Raw genomic sequence first — 21503 nt, 5'->3', positions numbered from 1 at the left:
AGTCTCAACAGGCCGCGGTTGGAGCATCGATCCCAGGCAAGGGATCGGCTCCGATGGCAAGTCCACGCCCCGCAGTGGGGCTCAAAGTCAGTCCCGAGCAAGGCCTCCAGCTCCATGATGCTAGGCCACAGATCGACCGGAGATACGACCCGGAAAACAATCGCATCTCCAGCAAGGTACGAGGTTGAAAAAAAGTTTCCCCCGACCTCCTCCCCCACCCCCCAGATAAAACAAACCAGGGAACATTAGTTTCATGTCCCTGCAAAGCTGCAGCAAGTAAGAATTTCATTGCTCTTGTTGCGATACACAGGACAAATAAGCACTCATGACGTTGTGTGAGGTTAACACTTTCTCACTTACACAGGGTTTCCTCTGGTTGACCTGGGTATTTCCACATCATAAAGATACACTGGCTGATTGTCTACTGTCAATTTCCCTTGATGTGAATTGATGATAAAAGGAATCAAAGTGGAGAGGGTGGAGGCGGGTTGCTGGGCAAGAATGAGAGAGGAAAAACCCGTAGGGGTACACAGAAATAAGGAGGGAAGATTCGAACAAATGGACTTGGATCTAATAAGTTGCCTTTACAGTATAATTACAAGCATAAACTAAGTTTTGTGTAATCTGCAATTTTGAAATGTAATCCTGCTCCACCACACCTGAGTCATTACCACACATCCCAAACATTTGTGGACATGGAACTCAATTTTGGTCACCACCTTCTTATAGTTCTCAATAGGTCTGTAACTCAAAACTGGAACAAAGACACCGAAGGCATCAAAGATCTAATGAAACAAATATTCCACAATACTCACATTTGCTCTTAAAGGGACAAAATGAATATTGCTGACTGCTGTTAGCAATGCCGATGAACTTTTGTAGCCAGTGAATGATTGAAATATTTGTATATAACACACATGTGGAGATTGATCACTGGGATTAATCTCTCCATTTAATTGAGACCATGGTTATTTTCACCGCTGTAACTAACACACAATAAAGCAGGCAAAATTGTGTCAATCTGCAAAATATATATATTTAAAGTATTGCACTATCTTTTTTGAAGCTTATTTCATATTTTCTGAATTTTCGGGCATTTTATGCCCTATTTCGTACATTTCAAATTTTTGAATTTCAACCCATGAAGAGCCATTCCTCTGCATCGTTCCCCGGGCAAAGGATACAAAACCCAGATTTGTTTTTGTATCTCACCGAGTTAGGCTCTGTCACCAACCGATCAGTTGGAAATGTGAGAGGGAAGCTGACATTTGTGTCTGATTTGTTCTGGACTAGTGCTACTTACGCACTTTCTTTTAAGTGTATTGTTGAGGTGAAGAACCCAGGGAGACATCATTCGGCTTGTTTGCACAGTATTACCCTCCTAAAAGCCAATTGAATGGAGGAGATGGTAATAAAGATAGTACGAATAGCTTAAGGTCCAGTGGTTATATAAATACAATGAAGTGACATTTTGACACCTTAATCCTTTCTGAAATAATCGTATTACTGTTAATTCAGGTTGAGATGTAACGCCATATTATACATGTGACCAGTACAGTTCTCCTCCAGCGTTTATCATGTAGAGATGGTGGACAATGCAAGTTGAGTTCATTTTTGACCATGTTTTCCATGCAACTGAAATTAGGAGACTCTGGCAATTAGCTGATGAAACTCCAACTGCAGTTACTAGATGGAAGTTAAGCCACTGTCCCACTTACATGTCCTTGGCACGCTAATTATGCGACCTTGTGGTCGCGTTGAGGCGCGACGGTCCCGCGAAGGTCGCGCGCATCTTCATGTGTCATTTGAAGAAGGACACAAAATGCAGGAGTAACTCAACGGGACCGGCAGCATCTCTGGAGAGAAGCAATGGGTGATGTTTCGGGTCGAGACCTTTCTTCAGTCTGAAAGAAGGGTCTTGACCCCAAAAGTCACCCATTGCTTCTCTCCAGAGATGCTGCCGGTCCTGCTGAGTTACTCCTGCATTTTGTGTCTATCTTCAATTTTCTTGGCCCCGCTCTGGAAGTACAAGTGGGGGCGGATCCGGATCCGCAATGGCCGTGAGCCCCAGGCCGAGTTCGGCGATCGTTTGCCTGCTTCAGCTGCTGTTGGAGGTGAGACGCTGCGTCGCGCCAGGGTCTTGGGCCTGTCCCACATTCGCCATCAGTTACTCGACAGGCCGTTGGTGCGTGAAGATTTCGTTCGGTTCAAAATCCCGGAGCGCCGCGCAATACCGCGCACAACTCCATACCCCTCTGCGCTTCTCAGTGGGACCGGCCCGGCGCTGCCACACGATGCCCGTGCGCCTCAACGTGACGACGAGGTTGTGTAATTTGCGTGCGAAGGACACGTAAGTGGGACAGGGCATTAAGTCGATTGAAGAACTGTAGAGTGCAGTGTGACATTGCTGTTAACGTGTTCCACTGGAGAATATTAAATTGAACAGAGAACATAGAACAGTACAGCACACGTACAGACCTTTAACTTGCTCCAGTAATTACTCCAGCATTTTGTGTCTACCTTCGATTTAAACCAGCATCTGCAGTTCTTTCCTACACACGTACGGACTTTTCAGTCCTTGATGTCTGTTGAACATGATGCTAAATTAGACTAATTCCTTCTGCCTGCATGATCCATATCCTTCCATTCTCTGAATATTCATGTGTATATTTAAAGCCTCTATGCTACTATCAACTCTGCTTTCACCACCACCCCTGGTAGTGGTTTCCAGGTACGTACCATTCTGCATGTAAAAAAATAACTGTCCCCTCTGACCTTAAAGCTATTGCCTCGATTATTTGACATTTCCATATTGGGAGAAAGATTCTGACTGTCTACCCTGTCTATGCCGCTCATAATTTTATACACTTCAGTCGGTCCTCCCTGCAGCCCCTGATGCTCCAAAGAAATCACTCCAGGTTTGTCCATTCTCTAATCCAGGCAGCACCCTGGAAAACCTGCTACATCCTCCAAAACATCCACAACATTCCTATATAGAGATGACCAGAAGTACACACAATAATTGTATGTGCCATTCTATCGATAGCCTTGGTATAAAACTTCCTCTGATCATTTCCAGTCTACAACCTTGTGGCTCAGACACTGAGGAAACCCCACAACTGGAGTTACAGTAGCTCAGCTGGTAGAGCTGATGCCTCACGGTGCCAGAGACACGGTTTTGACTCTGACCTCGCGTGTGCTGTCTGTATGGAATTTGAACGTTCTCCCTGTGACCACGTGGGTTTCTGCCGGGTGCTCCGGTTTCCAGCTAAACCAATTTACAATTTAGCCAAAGCTAATTAACCTACAAACCTGTACGTGTTTAGAGTGTGGGAGGAAACCAGAACGCCTGGAGAAAACTCACGCAGGTCACGGGGAGAACGTGCAAAATTCCATACAGTGTAGATCTGTAGGTTAATCTGTAGGTAGATTGCCCCTGGTGTGTAATGAGTGGATAAAGTGGAGTGTACACTGTGGGATAACACCAAACTGGTGTGAATGGGTGATTGATAATCGGTGGGCCAAAGGGCCTGTTTCCATGCTGTATCTTTCAAACAATTCATTTATATCGATCAAAAAGTCATAATGAGCTTCATAAATGAGAATAAGCACAAGCCCAGAATACTTTTGAGCAGTATTGTCAGCATTGTGTTGATGGCTTTGATTTTGCAGATCTCTTTGTTAATCATTCAGGAAAAGACGCCTGGATGATTGTTTTGGGCGTCATGCAAGTTTTGCCTGAATACTTTCAGTTTCACTTCAACAAACTTTTGCCCCTTTGCATCGCATCCAAGTATTTACATAAACCTAATTTTTGACAAATATTCTTCCTGCTCATCGCCTGTATCATGATGAGTTTTAATTCTCCAAATTCACTATATCATACCCAAGTTGAAAGCAAGGGATTGGCAAATTGGCTGTGGGAGCACTGATATGTTGGAGCATGCTTTTCAGATCTGTGCATTTTGTTTTTGTTTTTTTGTTTCCAGTCATGAGAAACCAAAGCTACACCATCGACCAACCAGCAGTGAAAAACCACAGCTATTTGACTTTGCTACAAGATGGCCAGATGCCATTGCCTGGCACCTGCATTCAGAATGGAGAAGCAGCTGCTGGAGCAGGTACCTGTGACTAACGCAGAGCAGATAAGAGGATCTTGCTGGTTATCAGAGAAATACATCTGTGGGCACTGCTTTAAATACTTTGATCATGTCAAGACTAAACATGAAAGTTGACACAAAAGATTCTTTCAGATTTTTTCTGGTTTGCAAATACTCTGCTGTATTTTGTAGGCCTCAAATTGTCCCTTCATTTGTTTCCTTAATCCCATTTGCCTCATTGGAGACCTTATGAACTATCTTTAATCGGACTTTAAACACAAAGTAACTCAGTGGGTCAGGTAGCATCACTGGAGAAAAAGGATGGGTGACGTTTTGGGTCGAGACCCTTCTTCAGACTGAATCGGACTTTGTTGGACTATATCTTTCTCTAAATGTTGTATCCTTTATCTGTACACTGTGGACGGCTTGATTGGATTCATGTATAGTCTTTTCTTTGACTAGGTAGCACACAACAAAAGCTTTTCACTGCACCTCTGTACACATGACAATAATAAACTAAACTAAACTATTTGAATTCAAATGACTAATTTAGCTGCAGAGATGCCATATACAGGAAGCCAACTAGGGAGCAACTCATGGTTGTCCAGGATATTGGGGACACAGGATATGTTATGGAGGAGTAGATTTGATACTAATGCACTCCTCTTCATCTGAGTGACCTTTCATTTCCTTTGCAAGAACAAATACTCCAAGTAGCTCTGAATGTCATAATGCAGCAGTCAGCACCGATTTGATGGATGTATCACCACAAATAAGATGCTCACTGTTTCCCATGAAAGTCGATAGACAGGAGTTCCTGAAGTCAGTGTCCATTCCCACCACACCATCATGGTGGCTACCTGTCCCACCAAAACTATGCAAGATAGGAGTTTGCTCACTTAATATGACGGCATGCTCTCAGGTCCAGCAGTAAATCAACACCTCTTCAGACCCACACAACAGGTGATTTGATGAGACAAGTGACAGCAAGACGCTTAGAGGAACTTTCTGTGGCTGAAGGCAAGGAGGATGGGGTGAGGGGAGACAAAATCTTATAATGTAAAAGACGCAAGAGGAAACGCCTCAATATTTAGGAGAGGAATCAGAATCAGAAACAAAAGAGACCAAGAAACTCGGGATGGTCAAGAAAACATCTCAGCATCTACACTGTCATGTCCCCTTGTAGTTTTCAATAAGACATGCTAGCATTCTTTCTCTCATGTATAACTGACATTCAATGGAAAATAAGATACCCCTGCAACTAGAAGATGTGATAGTTTAAGGGACTAACTTGGCTAATATTTCTAATTAGATTGTTGCCCTATCATGAATAGCTAAAGTTGGATCTGTACTCTTTAGAGTTTAGAGGAATGAAGGGTGATCCTATTGATGCATATAAGATCCTATATATATATATATGGCACGGTGGCGCAGCGGTAGAGTTGCTGCCTTACAGAGCTTGCAGCATCGGGGACCCGGGTTCGTTCCCGACTCCGGGTGCTGGCTGTATGGAGTTTGTACGTTCCTCCCGTGACCTACGCGGGTTTTCTCCGAGATCTTCAGTTTCCTCCCACACCCCAATGACATACAGGTTTGTAGGTTAATTGACTTGGTTAATGTAAAACAAAATAGTTCCTAGTGTGTGTAGGATAGTGTTAATGTGCGGAGATCGCTGGTCAGCACAGATCAGGTGGGCCGAAGGGCCTGTTTCTGCGCTGTATCTCTAAACCAAACTAAATGGACATGACAGAGTAGATACTGGGTCGTTTCTAGTGGCAGGAGATCCTCAAATAGGATGAGGACACAAGAAACTGCAGATGCAGGAATCTTGAGCAACCCAAAACAATGTCAGACCATCCCCTCCACAGATGCTATGCAACCCACTGAGTCCCTGCAGCACTTTGTGTTTTGTTCAAATGAGATAACATAGTGACAAGACAAAGGAGCAGTCATTTACTGAGGTGCAAAGGTATAGCGTTTTGCAGGGGGTGGAATTTTCCACCCTGGAGGAATATGGAGGCTGGATCATAGAAATTAAAGAGGAAGCAGGTGGATTTTTAAGGAGGGAGGCCCGGATCAGAACAACCATGGACATGTTGGAAGATGAGGTGGGACTAAGGGGCCAGGTAGCCTACTCCTGCTCCTACTGTGACTGCTTCTCTTTGTATGTACAAGACTTTATCTTGAATGTTGTTTCTCTCATCCATTTAAGGTTTTGATGATAACCATTCTGAACTTTTAGAAGATTTATGTGAGATAAATTTAAATTGTGAATACGAAAACAGAATTGGTAAGTGTTGTCATTTTGACTGAGTCTCTCCTAAGGAATTATTCTAATAAGAATGAAATGATTAATTATGGTGCACTTTCTGCAACCTGACTAACAAATCTGCCCTCTCTTTATTTTGTAGACGGCATCTTAAAATATCTACAGGATCCACGGCCATCTAACACAATAGCACTGGAGCAGTATTTTGGTATGTTTCAGTGGGATAACACAGTAGCACATCGGTAGAGTTGCTGCCTTGCAGCGCCAGAACCCAGTTTCGATCCTGACTACGTGTGTTGTCTGTATGGAGTTTCTATATTCTCCCTGTGACAGTGTGGGTTTTCTCCGGGTGCTCTGCTTTCCTTCCACACTCCTAAGACGTGCAGGTTAATTTGCAGGTTAATTGGCTTCGGAAACATTGTAAATTGTCCGTTGTATGTAGGATAGTGCTGGTGTACAGTGGGTACACTGATCGTTGGGCAGTGCAGACTCGGTAGGCCGAAGGACCTGTTTCCACCCTGTATCCCTAAAGTCTAAAATCTTTATTTTCACTACTAGACAAAATTGTAGCTTTTGTCTCAAAGAAATGAAAATATTGAATCTGATGTTCTATCCACTGGATTTCCTGCCGAGCCTTCTCCCACCGGATGCTGGGGTGATTGGAGGGAGCATTGCTCCAGTGTGATCACTCTAGCTCCCTGTATCATGCTACAAATTGGTACCAGTCGCTGTGCAAAATGTTATAAAGGAGCCGAGCATGCAGGCCTGGACTGAAAATGTTTTGAGTAACTAAACTAATATTTCCGATTAAAATATTTACCAAATTTTGAAATTAGCATTTAAATATAATCTATTACTTTATCACATGCCTGATTTTCATTTGGTTCTTTTCAACAACTTTTCATTGAACTCCATGTGTCCGAGTAGATTGAATTAGTGCAAATTGCCACTTTAAGGGCAGCACAGTGGCACAGTGGTAGAGTTGCTGCCTTACAACGCCAGAGTCCCGGGTTCAATCCCGACTACGGGTGATGTCTGTACGGATTTTGTATGTTCTCCCCGTGACTGCGTGGGTTTTCCCCAAGATATGTGCTTTCCTCCCACACTCCAAAGACGTACAGGTTTGTAGGTTAATTGGCTTGGTATAAATATAAATTGTCCCTGGTGTGTGTTTGATAGTGTAAATGTCTTTTCTGTCTTTAATTTATAATTTGTGTACTAGTCATGTCTCTACTATTTATTTCATTCCCCTTACATGTTTTTCCTCTACTTGCTAAATTTTTGTAAGGTGTCCTTGAGACTCTTGAAAGGCGCCCATACATAACATTTATTATTATTATTATTATTATTAAATGTGCGGGGATCATTGGTCGGTGCGGACTCGTTGGGCCGAAGGGCTTGTTTCCACGCTGGCATCTCTGAACTAAACTAAATGAGTGAAATCACAAAATGGTGCCGAGTTACATTTGCACCAGTCTGCACTCTGCCAAGATGCTACATACAGTAGTCCTCATCATTAAGGTCCCATTAGTATTTTATGGAATTGGTGGCACATCAGGTTAATATCCTGGTAGACCCACAATCACAATCACAATAATACTTTATTAGCCAAGTATGTTTTGCTATATATGAGGAATTTCAATTGCCAAGTCAGTCATACAAATAAAAAGCAACGGAACATACGAAACATATTTTAACATAAACATCCATCACATTGACTCCTCCACATTCCTCTCTGATGGAAGGCGAGAAAAAGTTCAATCCCTTTCTTTTGCTCTCCCGTAGTCGGCGGCCTCGAGCTCTCCGTTGACGGGATGATATTGACTCCCGTAGCCAGCGGCGGGCCCTCCGTGTTGAGGCGATCAGCTCCTGCATTGGGGGGGATGTCAGCTTCCCCACGCCGGACGATCGAACTTCGTGTCGGGGCTGGTCGAACCTTCCGCGTCATTCCGCGACATCCTCTCCACCATCAACACTCCTGGAGTGAGACATGATGAGATCCAAAGAAAAACTCAGCCTAAGAATGACTGTCACCAAAATTCCCATTTGAATTTTGAAGAGTTTTTTATCTGATGTTATTTTATCGTTGACTTTCTTTGTCCCTTTTGTAGGTGAAGAAATCTCGGTTAGACACACTCCATTAAGCAACACCACTTGTAAGTTCCTTAACGAATAAGAGTGCATAACCAAATGTAATAACTATGGGGTTACACCACTGCAAGATCCTTCTCAAAGTGGGCTCTAGATCTTAGCATATGCTTAATCTTGGTCATCCCATGGGCTGTCATATATTTGAGAAAGAACTGCAGATGCTGTAAAAATCAAAGGTAGACAAAATTGCTGGAGAAACTTCCTTTCTTCCCCCCCCCCCCCCGCCCCCCCCCCCCAACCCCATGGGCTGTCATTGTTACTTGATAATAGTTGAGAAGCAATTAAGACACTTTTCATTTCAGATGTTAACAGAATGCAGTTTTTGTGCTTAATTTTACATTTAAACATTCATAAATTTCATGATCCAATTCACCTGGTTTTGGGGTTAATACCAGGCTGGAGAGGGTGGCAGGGAAAGGTTATGGACTCCCTATTCCTTGCTTGAGAATATCAAGGATCACCTCTGATGCTTTAGTTGACATTCACAGTTCTCCAGTATCAATTTCAAGCAGGCCTGAAATCTACCCAATTGAAGTGGATTATTTACATAGTCAACAAATTTGAATCCAGCATTCATCTTAATTTTACATCTGTGAGTTAAAATGGAGAAAAGTGAATATGAGTCTTACTTTAACAGGTGTCATAACGCTTCATGCTGGATAAACAACTCATTAACCCACACTAATTTTGATGCTGTACTTCATCTACCTCCGCACATTTTTAAAATCTAAATATAACCTTCACTTCCTTTTGCCCTCATTTGTTTGTCCATGCACTTTATACCAGTCACTTTAACCACTTCCCGTGGCAGTTTGTTTCGCATTCTGATCATTCTTTGTAAAGTCGCTTTTTTCTGAATTCCCCATTGCATTTCATGTTGACTGTCCTATAATGATGACCTCCATTTATGTTCCTCCCCAGAAATGATGATATAAAGGTGGAGCAGTTAATGTTGCTGCCTCAATACTTTGGGGATCTGGCTTTGGTCCCAGCCTTGGGTATGAGGGTGCACTCCCCTCCCCTGACTGGGTGGGGTTTTCCTGGTTGCTCTAGTGTCCTTCCACATCCCAAAGTTGTGCTGGCAAGTTCATTTGCTTCCGTAAATTACCCTTAGTGTGAGTGGCCAAAACGAGCAGATGAGAGGGAATAAGCTGAAGGGGGAATGGGCCAGATGGGCTGAATGGCCTCCCTCAGTATAATCACGAGTGCTGCATCCATTCCATCACAACACATCATCATTCTAAATCCTCGATTAGGCCACCCTTTTCTTGTTAAAAAATAATTAAATAGTAACATAATAAAGAGAGGGCATTGAAAATCTTCTGGCCTGACGATGATCTTTCTTACACTGCTGGCATTGGTATCAGTGCTCCCTCCGTCCTCTGCCTGAGCTCATTGCTGAGGAAGAGGACGCCAAGTTGACATGGCAGAAATTCCAGTTCCCTTGAAAGGATGCAGGTGACTTTTAAAAATTGGCCACTCTGTTTGTCCCCTACTTCCGCTATTACCCATTGATAGTAGAGGTAGTTCACTGTCCTGTTGAAGAGAAGCATAAAAGTTATTTGGGTCACCTACTATCATGATTGTATTGGTGTAGTGGGCACACCTGCTTACTTTTAGCTTTCAAAGCAGAGCTGGACAACCAAGCAAACTACAAATGGGTTTAGTGTAAAGCATTCACCAGGGTATTCCGTTCCTGTGGGTGGGTGCGGGAAGCAGGGTGGTTACTATTTTGGAAAAGAGATTTCAACTGATTATGTAGAAATCTGGAACTGCAGATGCTGGTTTACCAAGGATAGACACGAAATGCTGGAGTAACTTAGCAGGTCAGTCAGCATCCCCGAAGAACATGGATAGATGACACTTAGAGTCGGGATGCTTGTTCAGATCCTGACCCCAAACGTTCTCCAAGGATGCTACCTGACCCGCTGAGTTACTCCAGCAATTTGTGTCTTTCAGTTGATCAATCCATTTGCTGTTGGCCGTCTGAGATGAAGATGGTCCAGAACTACTGTTGGAGAATACAATACGGTCACTAATACATTCAACGGGGAATTCAGGAGAAACCTCTTTTCCTGGTATTTGGCCAGAATATAGTCTACTACCCATAGGAATTAAAACAAACTGCAGTGATGTATTCAAAGGAAAGCTGGGTTCACAGATAAAGGAGAAAGGAACAGGGTATAGGTGTGGGAAGGAACTGCAGATGCTGATTTACACCAAAGATAGACACAAAATGCTGGAGTAACTCAGCGGGCCAGGAAGCATTTCTGGAGAAAAGGAATAGGTGACGTTTCGGGGTGAGATCCTTCTTCAGACGTACTTCAGAAGTATATGTATTCTGATTATAGGTCTGTGTAGAACTCATTGGTTTTATATTTCATGGGGAACACTAAGATTATTTTCTTGTAATATGGCCTCATGCAGTTTATTACAATGAGGATAGACACCATTGACAGATTTTGTATTAAAACATAGCGATGAATCTTTCAATTGCAGGCCACAACTCGTGTTCAACAGACAATGAAACTACCTGCCAGAATTTCCTTACGCCATCCTGCACCAAAACAAAAAGCAGGAAGAGAGGTGAGTCAGTAATTCAACGCTGTTCATCCTTTATGGCGTGAGATCGTATAAAGTAGCCCGGAGGTTGTACGCGGGAACGAACATTTTGATGAATGGGGAGGGAAGTCAATAAGTGGGGGAACCCAAATATTGTTTTAGCAAAAAAAAAGACACAAAGTGCTGGAGTACCTCAGCAGAATAGGCGGCATCTCTGGAGAACATGAATAGGGACTCTTCATCAGTCTAAAGATGAGTACTGATCCAAAATGTTACCTATCCATATATCAGTCAGAAAAAGAGTCCCAGCCTGACACATCACCTATCCACGTTCTCCAACTATGCTGCCTGACTTGCTGTGTTACTCCAGCACTTTGTGTCTTTTTTTGTAAACTAGTTCCTGCAGTTCCTTGTATTCATATTCTTTTAACATACTCAACTGAAGATTCCATTAATAGAAAGTTGGCGTAAGGTTCCAGGACCAGAAGCCACAACTTGTGGTTTGTTTTCTTCCTCTTTCTTTAAAAAAAATTGTATTTGTTCCATATCTTGTACTTTTTTTTTTAATGCTTTGCTTTCACACAGTGAAGGGACAGTAATTAAGGTTCACAGGTCACCCAGTGATGGGATGTATTACTGCGGTTCTAATTGAAGCCACCAAGAGGTGGATTGGGAGGGACCTGAATAACCACAGTGGGCCGGGTGTGGGTGTGGGTGGGGTTGGTGGTGGTGGCTCCATGGCCTGTCTCGGGTCTTTAAACTTTGAGGTGTCCTGCAGCTCAGCCCGTCTGGAAAGTGCAGGAAGTGGGTATGGCGGAGATGTTGGCTGCTTGTTTGGTGACGGAGGACCCTTGCCAGCTTGTTGCTCAGTGGCAGTGGGGTGGAGCTCATAGTAGGTGGGAATGGTAGCTTATGGCTCCTTTTACAGCTGGAGAATCTTTGTCCTTCCCTTACAGGGCTTCCTATGCAGACTCCAGTTAAAATACCCCTGTGATTGCAATGGCATCCAACTACACTGGGAACACTGTGGGGGTGCTGTTGGTATCCAGGGGCCTCGGCTACTAGTTTAGTTTCGTTTAGTCTGGTTTAGTTTAGTTTAGAGATACAGCATGGAAACAGGCCCTTCGGCCCATAGAGTCTGTGCTGATCAACGATCGCCCTTACAGTAGTACTATCACAGTCACTGTGGGCAATTTACAGAAGCTGAGTAACCTGTAAACCCGCACGTCTTTGGAATGTGGGAGGAAACTGGAGCACCAGGAGAAATGCCACAAGGTCACAGGGAGAACGTGCAAACTCTACTCGAACGGCACCCATAGTCAGGGTCTCTGACGCTGTAAGGAAGTATCTCTACCGCTGTGCCACTGTGTCGCCCAAACCTACTAGGCTAAAGGGCCTGTCCCACTTTTACGACCTTATTCACGACCTCTGCCGAGTTTGCCCTTGGCTCATACTCGCAGCATGGTCGTCACGAGGTCGTAGGGGGTCGTAGGTAGGTAGGTCGTGATGCTAGTCGTATGTACTCGTGGCATCAAGTAGGTCGGGGCGTTTTTCTAGCCTGATGAAAAATGTCCACGAGTAAAAAAAGTTTGTGAATTAGGTCCAAAAGTGGGACAGGCCCTTTCGGCTCACGGCTCGCCCCTTTCGATCAACTGGTGTCACTATCCTTTGCTGACTAACAGACCGGCAATAAATTGTGCATCTTCTTTTCCACCAGCCTTTGAAGGTGATGACAGAGCACAGCGAGGCGTGTCCCAGGATCAAGCTGCAAGGCCCAAACACATGAGAGGAGGTGATGAATTTGCATCAGCGGCTCACACTGACCTCCCTTTTAATTCCATGCTCCATAAAACCCATCCTTTGCAAATACAAAAGTTGCAGTGAGGTGCACAATTTAAACGGTTGGCATTTTGTTAATGCTACGCAGAAAATAATCCACAAAGGAAATGCTTAATTCAGTCCTTGCTGTCTTCGAGGTTTACATGCAGAACAGCAAACCTGGTATCCGGAACCGATTGAAAAGTATTTTACTTAGAAACGCTTCTTGACCAATTCACATATCTTCCGCAACCCCTTCCCTCTCGCTCTCTCTTGGGCTCTTCCCCCTCCCCCTCTCTCTCCCTCTCCCTCTCCCTCTCCCTTGGGGTCTCATGCTCTCCCTCAGGTTTTTCCTCAGTTGGAGATGGGCTGAGAGTAGAAACTAGACACCACTGAAACGGAAAAGATCTGCTTTAGGGAATCATCTTCCAATTTTCCACCATCAATTTCCATCATCAATTTTTGGGCTAGTTCTGAGACCCCACTGCCCTCCCTCCCTCCTCCCTCCACGGATAAGCATGGATCCGGCACTGTCGATTAGGAGCAGAGATGGAAGGAACTGCTTCCCAAACAGAACATTTCCGTGCCAGTTATTCAGCAGTTTAGTACTTCAATGGTGCATAAGGAATGATTGAGCAGCTACTTAAAAGCCTACAGCTTGTAATGGCAAATAGTGAGATCTGTAACCCCGCATGTGATCTTTGTTTCAGATGAGGAGAATCTAGCCGCTTCCCCAGAACATTGTCCAAAGATGCAGGATGTCCATCCCCCAGTCACGTACTCTTCAGATATCAACCATCTGAAGGAACTCATGAATCATGTGTCACAGTTTGGATCAAACACACATGTTATCCCAGGTTTGTAATATTGCATCTTCATTGATGAATGTGATCTGTTATAGAGCATAGAACAGTACAGCACAGCAACAGACACAATGCCCGTGCCCACCATTATGCCAGGTTAAACTAATCTCCCTTGCCTGCATGTGATTCCTATTCCTCCATGTCCTGCATATCCATGTGAAATTGCCTCCAACTAATTTTGGACAGCTCATTTTTTCAACTAAGAGACTGACATTCTTGATGAACGAATGCTAGAGTAACTCAGCTGGTCAGGCAGCGTCTCTGGAGAGAAGGAACGGGTGATGTATCGTGTCGAGACCCAACTTCAGACTCTTGACAGTCTGACATTCTTGCTACTTACCTGTTAGTTGGGGTGGCTGCAAGAATTTGAGCGTCGTGTTCAAAGGAAGGTACTTTGAAAATAGATCCTAAATTTCAAGGAGCAGGGATGTTCTACTGCAGTTGTACAGGGTCTTGGTGAGACCACACCTGGAGTATTGCGTACAGTTTTGGTCTCCTAATCTGAGGAAAGACATTCTTGCCATAGAGGGAGTACAGAGAAGGTTCACCAGACTGATTCCTGGGATGGCAGGACTTTCATATGAAGAAAGACTGGATTGACTCGGTTTGTACTCGCTAGAATTTAGAAGATTGAGGGGGGATCTTATAGAAACTTACAAAATTCTTAAGTGGTTGGACAGGCTAGATGCAGGAAGATTGTTTCCGATGTTGGGGAAGTCCAGAACAAGGGGTCACAGTTTAAGGATAAGGGGGAAATCTTTTAGGACCGAGATGAGGAAAACATTTTTCACACAGAGAGTGGTGAATCTCTGGAATTCTCTGCCACAGAAGGTAGTTGAGGCCAGTTCGTTGGCTATAATTAAGAGGGAGTTAGATGTGGCCCTTGTGGCTAAAGGGATCAGGGGGTATGGAGAGAAGGCAGGTACAGGATACTGAGTTGGATGATCAGCCATGATCATATTGAATGGCGGTGCAGGCTCGAAGAGCCGAATGGCCTACTCCTGCACCTATTTTCTATGTTCTATGTTTCAAGCCTATTTCTTTGTCCAAATTTCTGGTTAGCAACCTTAATACCCCATATGGATCTTAATATCATGATACCTCCTGTGGAACATATCGTACATCAAAGATGCTATCCATTGCAAGTTGTTGTTGCCTGTACGTTGATGGAGCATAGCAGTGATGGCACAAAGTCACAATCAGATTGACACTCGAGACCTCTGTTCAATGAACCCTTGATAATAATGGGACTATGCTGCAAACTTCAAATGTTAGCTCAGAGAATTGACAAAGTTCTGACAAAGGATTTCCAACCTGAAATGTTGCTTCTGTTTCACTTTTCATGGATGCTGCCTGCCCCCCTCGGTGTCTCCAGCAGTTTTTGTTTTTTCTTTCAGATTTTCAGCATCTGCAGTTGTGTTTTGATTTTCTTTGGCGTTCCTCTTTGCTCATGTGCACCACCTTCTGGCCAGTGTGAAAACAGCACTTGCTGCGATAACAGCTAACAATGGCCTGTTTCCTTTATCATTGTTACTCTTTTGCATATCTTTCATTCATTGTTCTTTATCTCTCTACATCATTGTTTATATCTCTCGTTTCCTTATTCCATAACTAGTCCGAAGAAGGGTCTCGACCCAAAACGTCACCCATTCCTTCTCTCCAGAGATGCTGCAGCTGAATTACTTTTGTGTCTATCTTCTGGCTGCAACACACCCTTCTGTAAGAGAAACATGTGGCATTTGGGTTTTAGAGATAGGGTTGGATGTAGGTCAGGAAAAGTAATTGATATGGCCTGGCTATGGTCAGTGGTTCCAAAGGTAACTCTCATATAGCAAGATTCCTGACCTTTCACCACTCTCCTGCTCCATCACTGAACTCCACACAATCCCATTGTGTTGGGATTCACAGGGATTTATGGGGAATGCCTCTCCCACGCTACTCTACCAGACCCTGGTGATGGATTGCAGACTCATAGAAACATAGGAAATAGGTGCAGGAGGAGGCCATTTGGCCCTTCGAGCCAGCACCCCCATTCATCGTGATCATGGCTGATCATCCACAATCAGTAATCCGTGCCTGCCTTCACCCCATATCCCTTGATTCTGCTAGCCGCTAGAACTCTATCTAACTCTCTTTTAAATTCATCCAGTGAATTGGCCTCTACTGCCTTCTGTGGCAGAGAATTCCACAAATTCACAACTCTCTGGGTGAAGAAGTTTTTTCTCATCTCAGTTTTAAATGGCCTCCCCTTTATTCTTAGACTGTGGCCCCTGGTTCTGGACTCTCCCAACATTGGGAACATTTTTCCTGCATCTAGCTTATATGTTTCTATAAGATGGCCTCTCATCTTTCTAAATTCCAGTGAATACAAGCCCAGTCGTTCCAACCTTTCCTCATATGACAGTCCCACCATCCCAGGGATTAACCTGGTGAACCTACACTGCACTTCCTCAATAGCAAGGATGTCCTTCATCAAATTAGAAGACCAAAACTGCACACAATACTCCTGATGTGGTCTCACCAGGGCCCTGCACAACTGTAGAAGGACCTCTTTACTCTATACTCAAATCCTCTCGTTAAGAAGACCAACATGCCATCAGCTTTCTTCACTGCCTGCTGTACCTGCATGTATACTTTCAGTGACCGGTGTGCAAGGACACCCAGGTCTCGTTGCATTTTTCATTTTCCTAATCTGACACCATTGAGATAATAATCAGCCTCCTTGTTCTTGCCACCAAAGTGAATAACCTCACATTTATCTACATTATACTGCATCTGCCATGCATCTGCCCACACACTCAACCTGTCCAAGTCACCCTGCAACCTTCTAGCATCCTCTCCGCAGTTCACACTGCCACCCTGCTTTGTGTCATCTGCAAATTTGCTAGTGTTATTTTTAATCCCATTATCTAAATCCCATATTGTAAATAGTTGTGGCCCCAGCACCGAGCCCTGCGGCACTCCACTCGCCACGACCTGCCATTCTGACAGGGACCTGTTTATTCCTACTCTTTGTTTCCTATCTGCCGGCCAATTCTCTATCCATGTCAATACCCTACCCCCAATACCATGTGCTCTAATTTTGCCCACTAATCTGTGTGGGACCTTATCAAAGGCTTTCTGAAAGTCCAGATACACTACTTCCACTGGCTCCTTCATCCATTTTACTTGTCACATCATCAAAAAATTCCAGAAGATTAGTCAAGCAGGATTTCCCCTTCATAAATCCATGCTGACTTGGACCAATCCTTTTACTGCTATCCAAATTACTTCTTTAATAATTGACTCCAGCATCTTCCCCACCACCGAAGTCAGGCTAACTGGTCTATAATTCTCCGTTTTCTCTCTCGCTCCTTTCTTGAAAAGTGGGATAACATTAGCTACCCTCCAATCCACAGGATCCTATTCAGGATCCATTCATTTGAGTGGATATAACTGGGTTTGAATAGTAACAGGAGAAGTGAGTTATATATTGTATTAAATAATAATAATAATAATATATTTTATTGTCATTGCACATAGGTGCAATGAGATTTGGGTATGCAGCTTCCATCCGATGTCATATCTTAAACAACTAAAAATTTAGATACCCAGAGAAACATGATTTATTAAAAAAATAAAAATAAATAAATAAATTAGATGTTCTTAATTATTTCTCAGTGTTTTAATGGGTTTTATCATCTTATTTTGTAAAAGACATGGTCGCAGAGGTAATATAGCACAGAAAACAGGCCCTTCCGCCCAACAAGTCCCTGCTAACCATCAAGCTTCCATTTTGGCTAACTGTACATTCTCCCCCTTGGTTCTACTTCTCATCTACATTCTAGAGACAATTTACAGTCGCCAATTAACCTCTCGACCTCCCGAAGCACCCGAATGAAAACATTACGGTCACAGGGAGATCAGGCAAAGTCCACACAAATTTGCCAGTGGTCAGGGATTTTGGTCAGAAGACAAAGCTACAAAGCTCAAGTTGTAGGCTGTTAGGTTGTTTCGTGGACTGGGCTTCAGTGGTACTCTGTATGAAGTCTCATCACACCGTGGCACTGAGTCCCAGGACCAAGCATTACCTCTCCATCTTCCCAGGTAAACAACCAAGGGTGGAGATTGCTGGCAGTGTGATAGATCCGGCCCAATCCAGTCTGAACTAAAGTTGTCCTTGTAGAACTTTAGACTTCAGACTTTAGAGATACAATGCGAAAACCGGCCCTTCAGCCCACCAAGTCCGCGTCGTCCAGTGATCACCCCTATACTAGTTCTATCCTACACAATAGACAGTTTACAATTTTAAAAAATTTTTTTTTATTTATTTATTTTTATTAGAAGTACGGTAAATTACAATAATACACAACACATATATCTTAATACATTTTTTGTACCGCTTCATTTTTTTTTTAAGCTTTAAGAAAAAGATAGAAGTAAGGAAAGTAAAGAAGGTGCGCAAGAGTTGTGAAGTGTAAGAGAGTGTTGGGAAAAGAAAGCCCCTTAGAAAAGAAGTTAGAGAAGGAAGTGAAGTAAGAAAGTAGACCCTAGAAAAGAAAGAAAAAGAAAGTAAGGACAACAGTTTACAATTTTACTGAAGCCAATCAACCAACAAGCCCGTACGTCTTTGGTGTGTGGGATGAAACCGGAACACCCAGAGAAAATCCATGCGGTCACAGCGAGAACATACAAACTCCATACAGAGAGCACCCGTAGTCAGGATTGCACCCGAGTGTCTGGCAATTCTATCGCTGTGCCGCTGTGCCACCCCAGGCAGATTATAATTCTTGCATTTCTGTGTTTCAGTGAACAAAGAGGACTCGGTCAGTAACGGAACAGTTGTCACTCCTGCAGGCTTTCCCATTTCCACACTTCCACAGAACGTCATTGTCATCAATGGAACCACCTACTTTTTAGGTCTGTACATAAACCTCTTGTATCTTAAATATAATCAACCTACATATTCTGCAATGTCCAAAAGGCCTCGGTTATTTACAAATCACCATATACTGGGACAAACAGCTTGATACAGGCTTTGTTCCGTTTAGTTTAGAGATACAGCAGTTACCCGTTGAGCAATATTAAAGGGAATTATGAAGGGGTCTAGATAGAGGTGAGCATAGTCAAAAAGCACGAACACAGGCCCTTTGACCCAACTCATCCATGCTGACCTAGATGCATCATCTAAGCTAGTTCCACTTGCCCACATTTATTCCATATCCCTCTAACCTTTCCCATTTATGTACCCATCCAAGTGTCTTTTAAATGCTATTATACTACCTGCCTGAACTACCTCCTCTGGCAGCTTGTTCCATAAACCCATTTGTTCCATAAATGTTGTCATTCTCACCTTAAACCTAAGTCCTCTGGTTCTTGATTCCTCTCCCTTGCATTCACCCTATCCATTCCTCTCAGGATTTTATACATTTCTATTAGATCACTTCTCAGCCAGATCACTTCTGCACGACAATATCCTGTAATATTCCAGCCATTTGTGTGCCATTGATCCCAATTACAACATAGAGAAAAGTTCTAATTCTTTCTTTATGAATGAATTCATAGAGAATTCATGGGCATTTCTCATAGGCATCGGTATTTAAAAAAATTCAAACTAGAGGTGGATTTGTTAGATTTTGTTTTACATTTTAACTGCCTGGTTGGTGATATGTGAAGTGAATGGCCCTGATCTGCCTATTGGGACAATGTTGATGATTTCTGCACTAGCATTGCAGTCCATTCTTTTTGGTTACCTGAAAAAAGGGACAAAGTACTGGAGTAACTCAGCGGCTCAGTCAGCAACACCGGAGAACATGAATAGGTGTGACTCTCTGCTCATTAGCTGGGTTGGTTATCAACTTGGCAGTGAAGTTGTGAAGCTGCCATAATGCAGCAGCAGAGCCATCTGGTGGCTTTGCAAAGAACTGCCATTATGATGTTTTTTGAAGTAACTGCAGATGCTGGTTTATACTAACGATAGACACAAAATGCTGGAGTAACTCAGAGGGACAGGCAGCATCTCTGGAGAGAAGGTCTGAAGAAGGGTCTCGACATGAAACACCACCCATTCCTTCTCTCCAGAGATGCTGCCTGTCCCACTGAGTTACTGCCATTATGATCATCACTTGAATATAACAAGAACTTACAGCTTCCCTGAATACTTTGGTAAGTTAGGAAAGCCAGGGTCAAATGAAGGAAAACCTTTAGCCTGTTCATTATATTAAATGAATTTTTTGAGTGTTGGATAGTTTATAAAATTAGTTTATTTGTCTTTTTTTCAGTTAAAAATGACGGTTCATCGAATCTTGAATTTGAAAATGTGCTACCAACGTCATCTGTGCATTCTTCATGTGAGTCACTTTCTGGCATTATTCAAGCAGTTCCACGTTCAAGTGGGAGCAAGAAAAAGGGCTAATGAGGGATGTGAATGTGTTCATGCTCAATTTCACCTTAGCAACCTTAATGATTGTTGTCACGGCCATGCCAAGCGTTGACAAGTTTTAACAGCAACAAATGCAGGACTTCCTACGTGAGGGAGAAAGAAAATGGTGATTTTGATAGTGAGTTGGCTGGATTTAAACCTCATCTATCGCCAATGAAATGGCAGGTGATCAATCATTTGGACAAATGTTATTATGCATGAGGGAGATTAAAAATTAAGATGATTCATCATTTAACTTGTCTCTTTGTCATTCACAGAATTTCTAAACACGTTTGTTTAGAATTGCTGTAGAATATGCAAAACAGAAACAGGATATGCAGACCAGAGCCAATGCCTCCCAAAGAAGGCATAATTAGTAGAACAGGCCTTGTATACGGCACTGCAGAATAGATTGAGATCAACAATATTGTTTTTTGCTCACAAGTTTGATAATTCTGCAAGACATTGTGTGCATGGGTGCATGTGTGTTTGTATGGGTATTGTACATATTGTATGGTATATATTGTATGGATGTGTGTACAGTATATATATATATACTGTATACATATATATACATATGTGTCTGTATGTCAACTAACAATGACTGAGCAAAACGTTAATCGCTTCTAGGTTTTATTCAATTTCAAACATAAACATATTCACAGAAAATGTATACAAAAAGTGCTAAAAATAGTGCATAGTTTTCTTTACATTCATATTAGGAATTTAATGTGTACCAAACATTGAGAGCATTGCCACTCTCTGGTACTTCCAAGGTATTGCAGCACCTTTATCCAAGTGTATGGTGAGGCCCAGGATGTCAGGAAAATCTATCTCTTGCATCCTTTGTCAATATTAGCTATTTGCGCTCATTGCTTATTCAAATTTGCATCTCCTTAAAATGAATGATGTGCTTAGTCCATCATTTAAATATAATATAGAGCACAGAACTAACAGGTGAAGTTAGTCAAGATGGATGACCACTTTCTTTTCTCCATGTTGTGTTTGGCAGCTGATTCCGTGCATGGCAGTTCTCCGAATGTTTTAGAGACACCAAGGAACTCTTTGCCTGTTAACTCCAACGATGGCTCACCTGTCAGTTCTTTGGGCAGTCCACCAGGTGCCACCAGTCCTCAATACATCGACCTTCATTGGTTGCAAGAGTCCCCAATGAATCCTCAATCTGTGGACACTCCAATGACTCCAGCCTCTGTCGGCAGCATGGGACCAGGTACGTGATAATGATTTAGGAAGGCAAATGCTGGCAATATTCAACCAGTCAGGCAGCATCTGGACAACAAAACAAGATCAATCTTTCAATAGGGCAATAACCATTTTGT

The 21503-nt window shown here is 43.0% G+C and overlaps 1 protein-coding gene across 3 annotated transcripts in view; it reads left to right on the top strand.

Annotated features, from left to right (window-relative positions):
* Nucleotides 1-21503, top strand: part of ciita (class II major histocompatibility complex transactivator) — a 97078-nt gene that overhangs the window by 49808 nt on the left and 25767 nt on the right. For all 3 annotated transcript variants that reach the window (XM_033040417.1, XM_033040418.1, XM_033040419.1), the window contains 10 exons: nucleotides 3990-4121; nucleotides 6313-6390; nucleotides 6512-6577; nucleotides 8481-8525; nucleotides 11020-11106; nucleotides 12800-12874; nucleotides 13611-13757; nucleotides 18552-18662; nucleotides 20024-20092; nucleotides 21176-21394. In XM_033040417.1, the coding sequence (XP_032896308.1) occupies nucleotides 3990-4121; nucleotides 6313-6390; nucleotides 6512-6577; nucleotides 8481-8525; nucleotides 11020-11106; nucleotides 12800-12874; nucleotides 13611-13757; nucleotides 18552-18662; nucleotides 20024-20092; nucleotides 21176-21394 (1029 nt within the window). The remainder of the gene's footprint in view (nucleotides 1-3989; nucleotides 4122-6312; nucleotides 6391-6511; nucleotides 6578-8480; nucleotides 8526-11019; nucleotides 11107-12799; nucleotides 12875-13610; nucleotides 13758-18551; nucleotides 18663-20023; nucleotides 20093-21175; nucleotides 21395-21503) is intronic.

This window comes from Amblyraja radiata, chromosome 22 (assembly GCF_010909765.2).
Source record: "Amblyraja radiata isolate CabotCenter1 chromosome 22, sAmbRad1.1.pri, whole genome shotgun sequence".
Lineage (NCBI taxonomy): Eukaryota > Metazoa > Chordata > Chondrichthyes > Rajiformes > Rajidae > Amblyraja > Amblyraja radiata.
The sequence above is the reverse complement of the archived record's forward strand: the minus strand, read 5'-3'. Positions and strand labels throughout refer to the sequence as shown.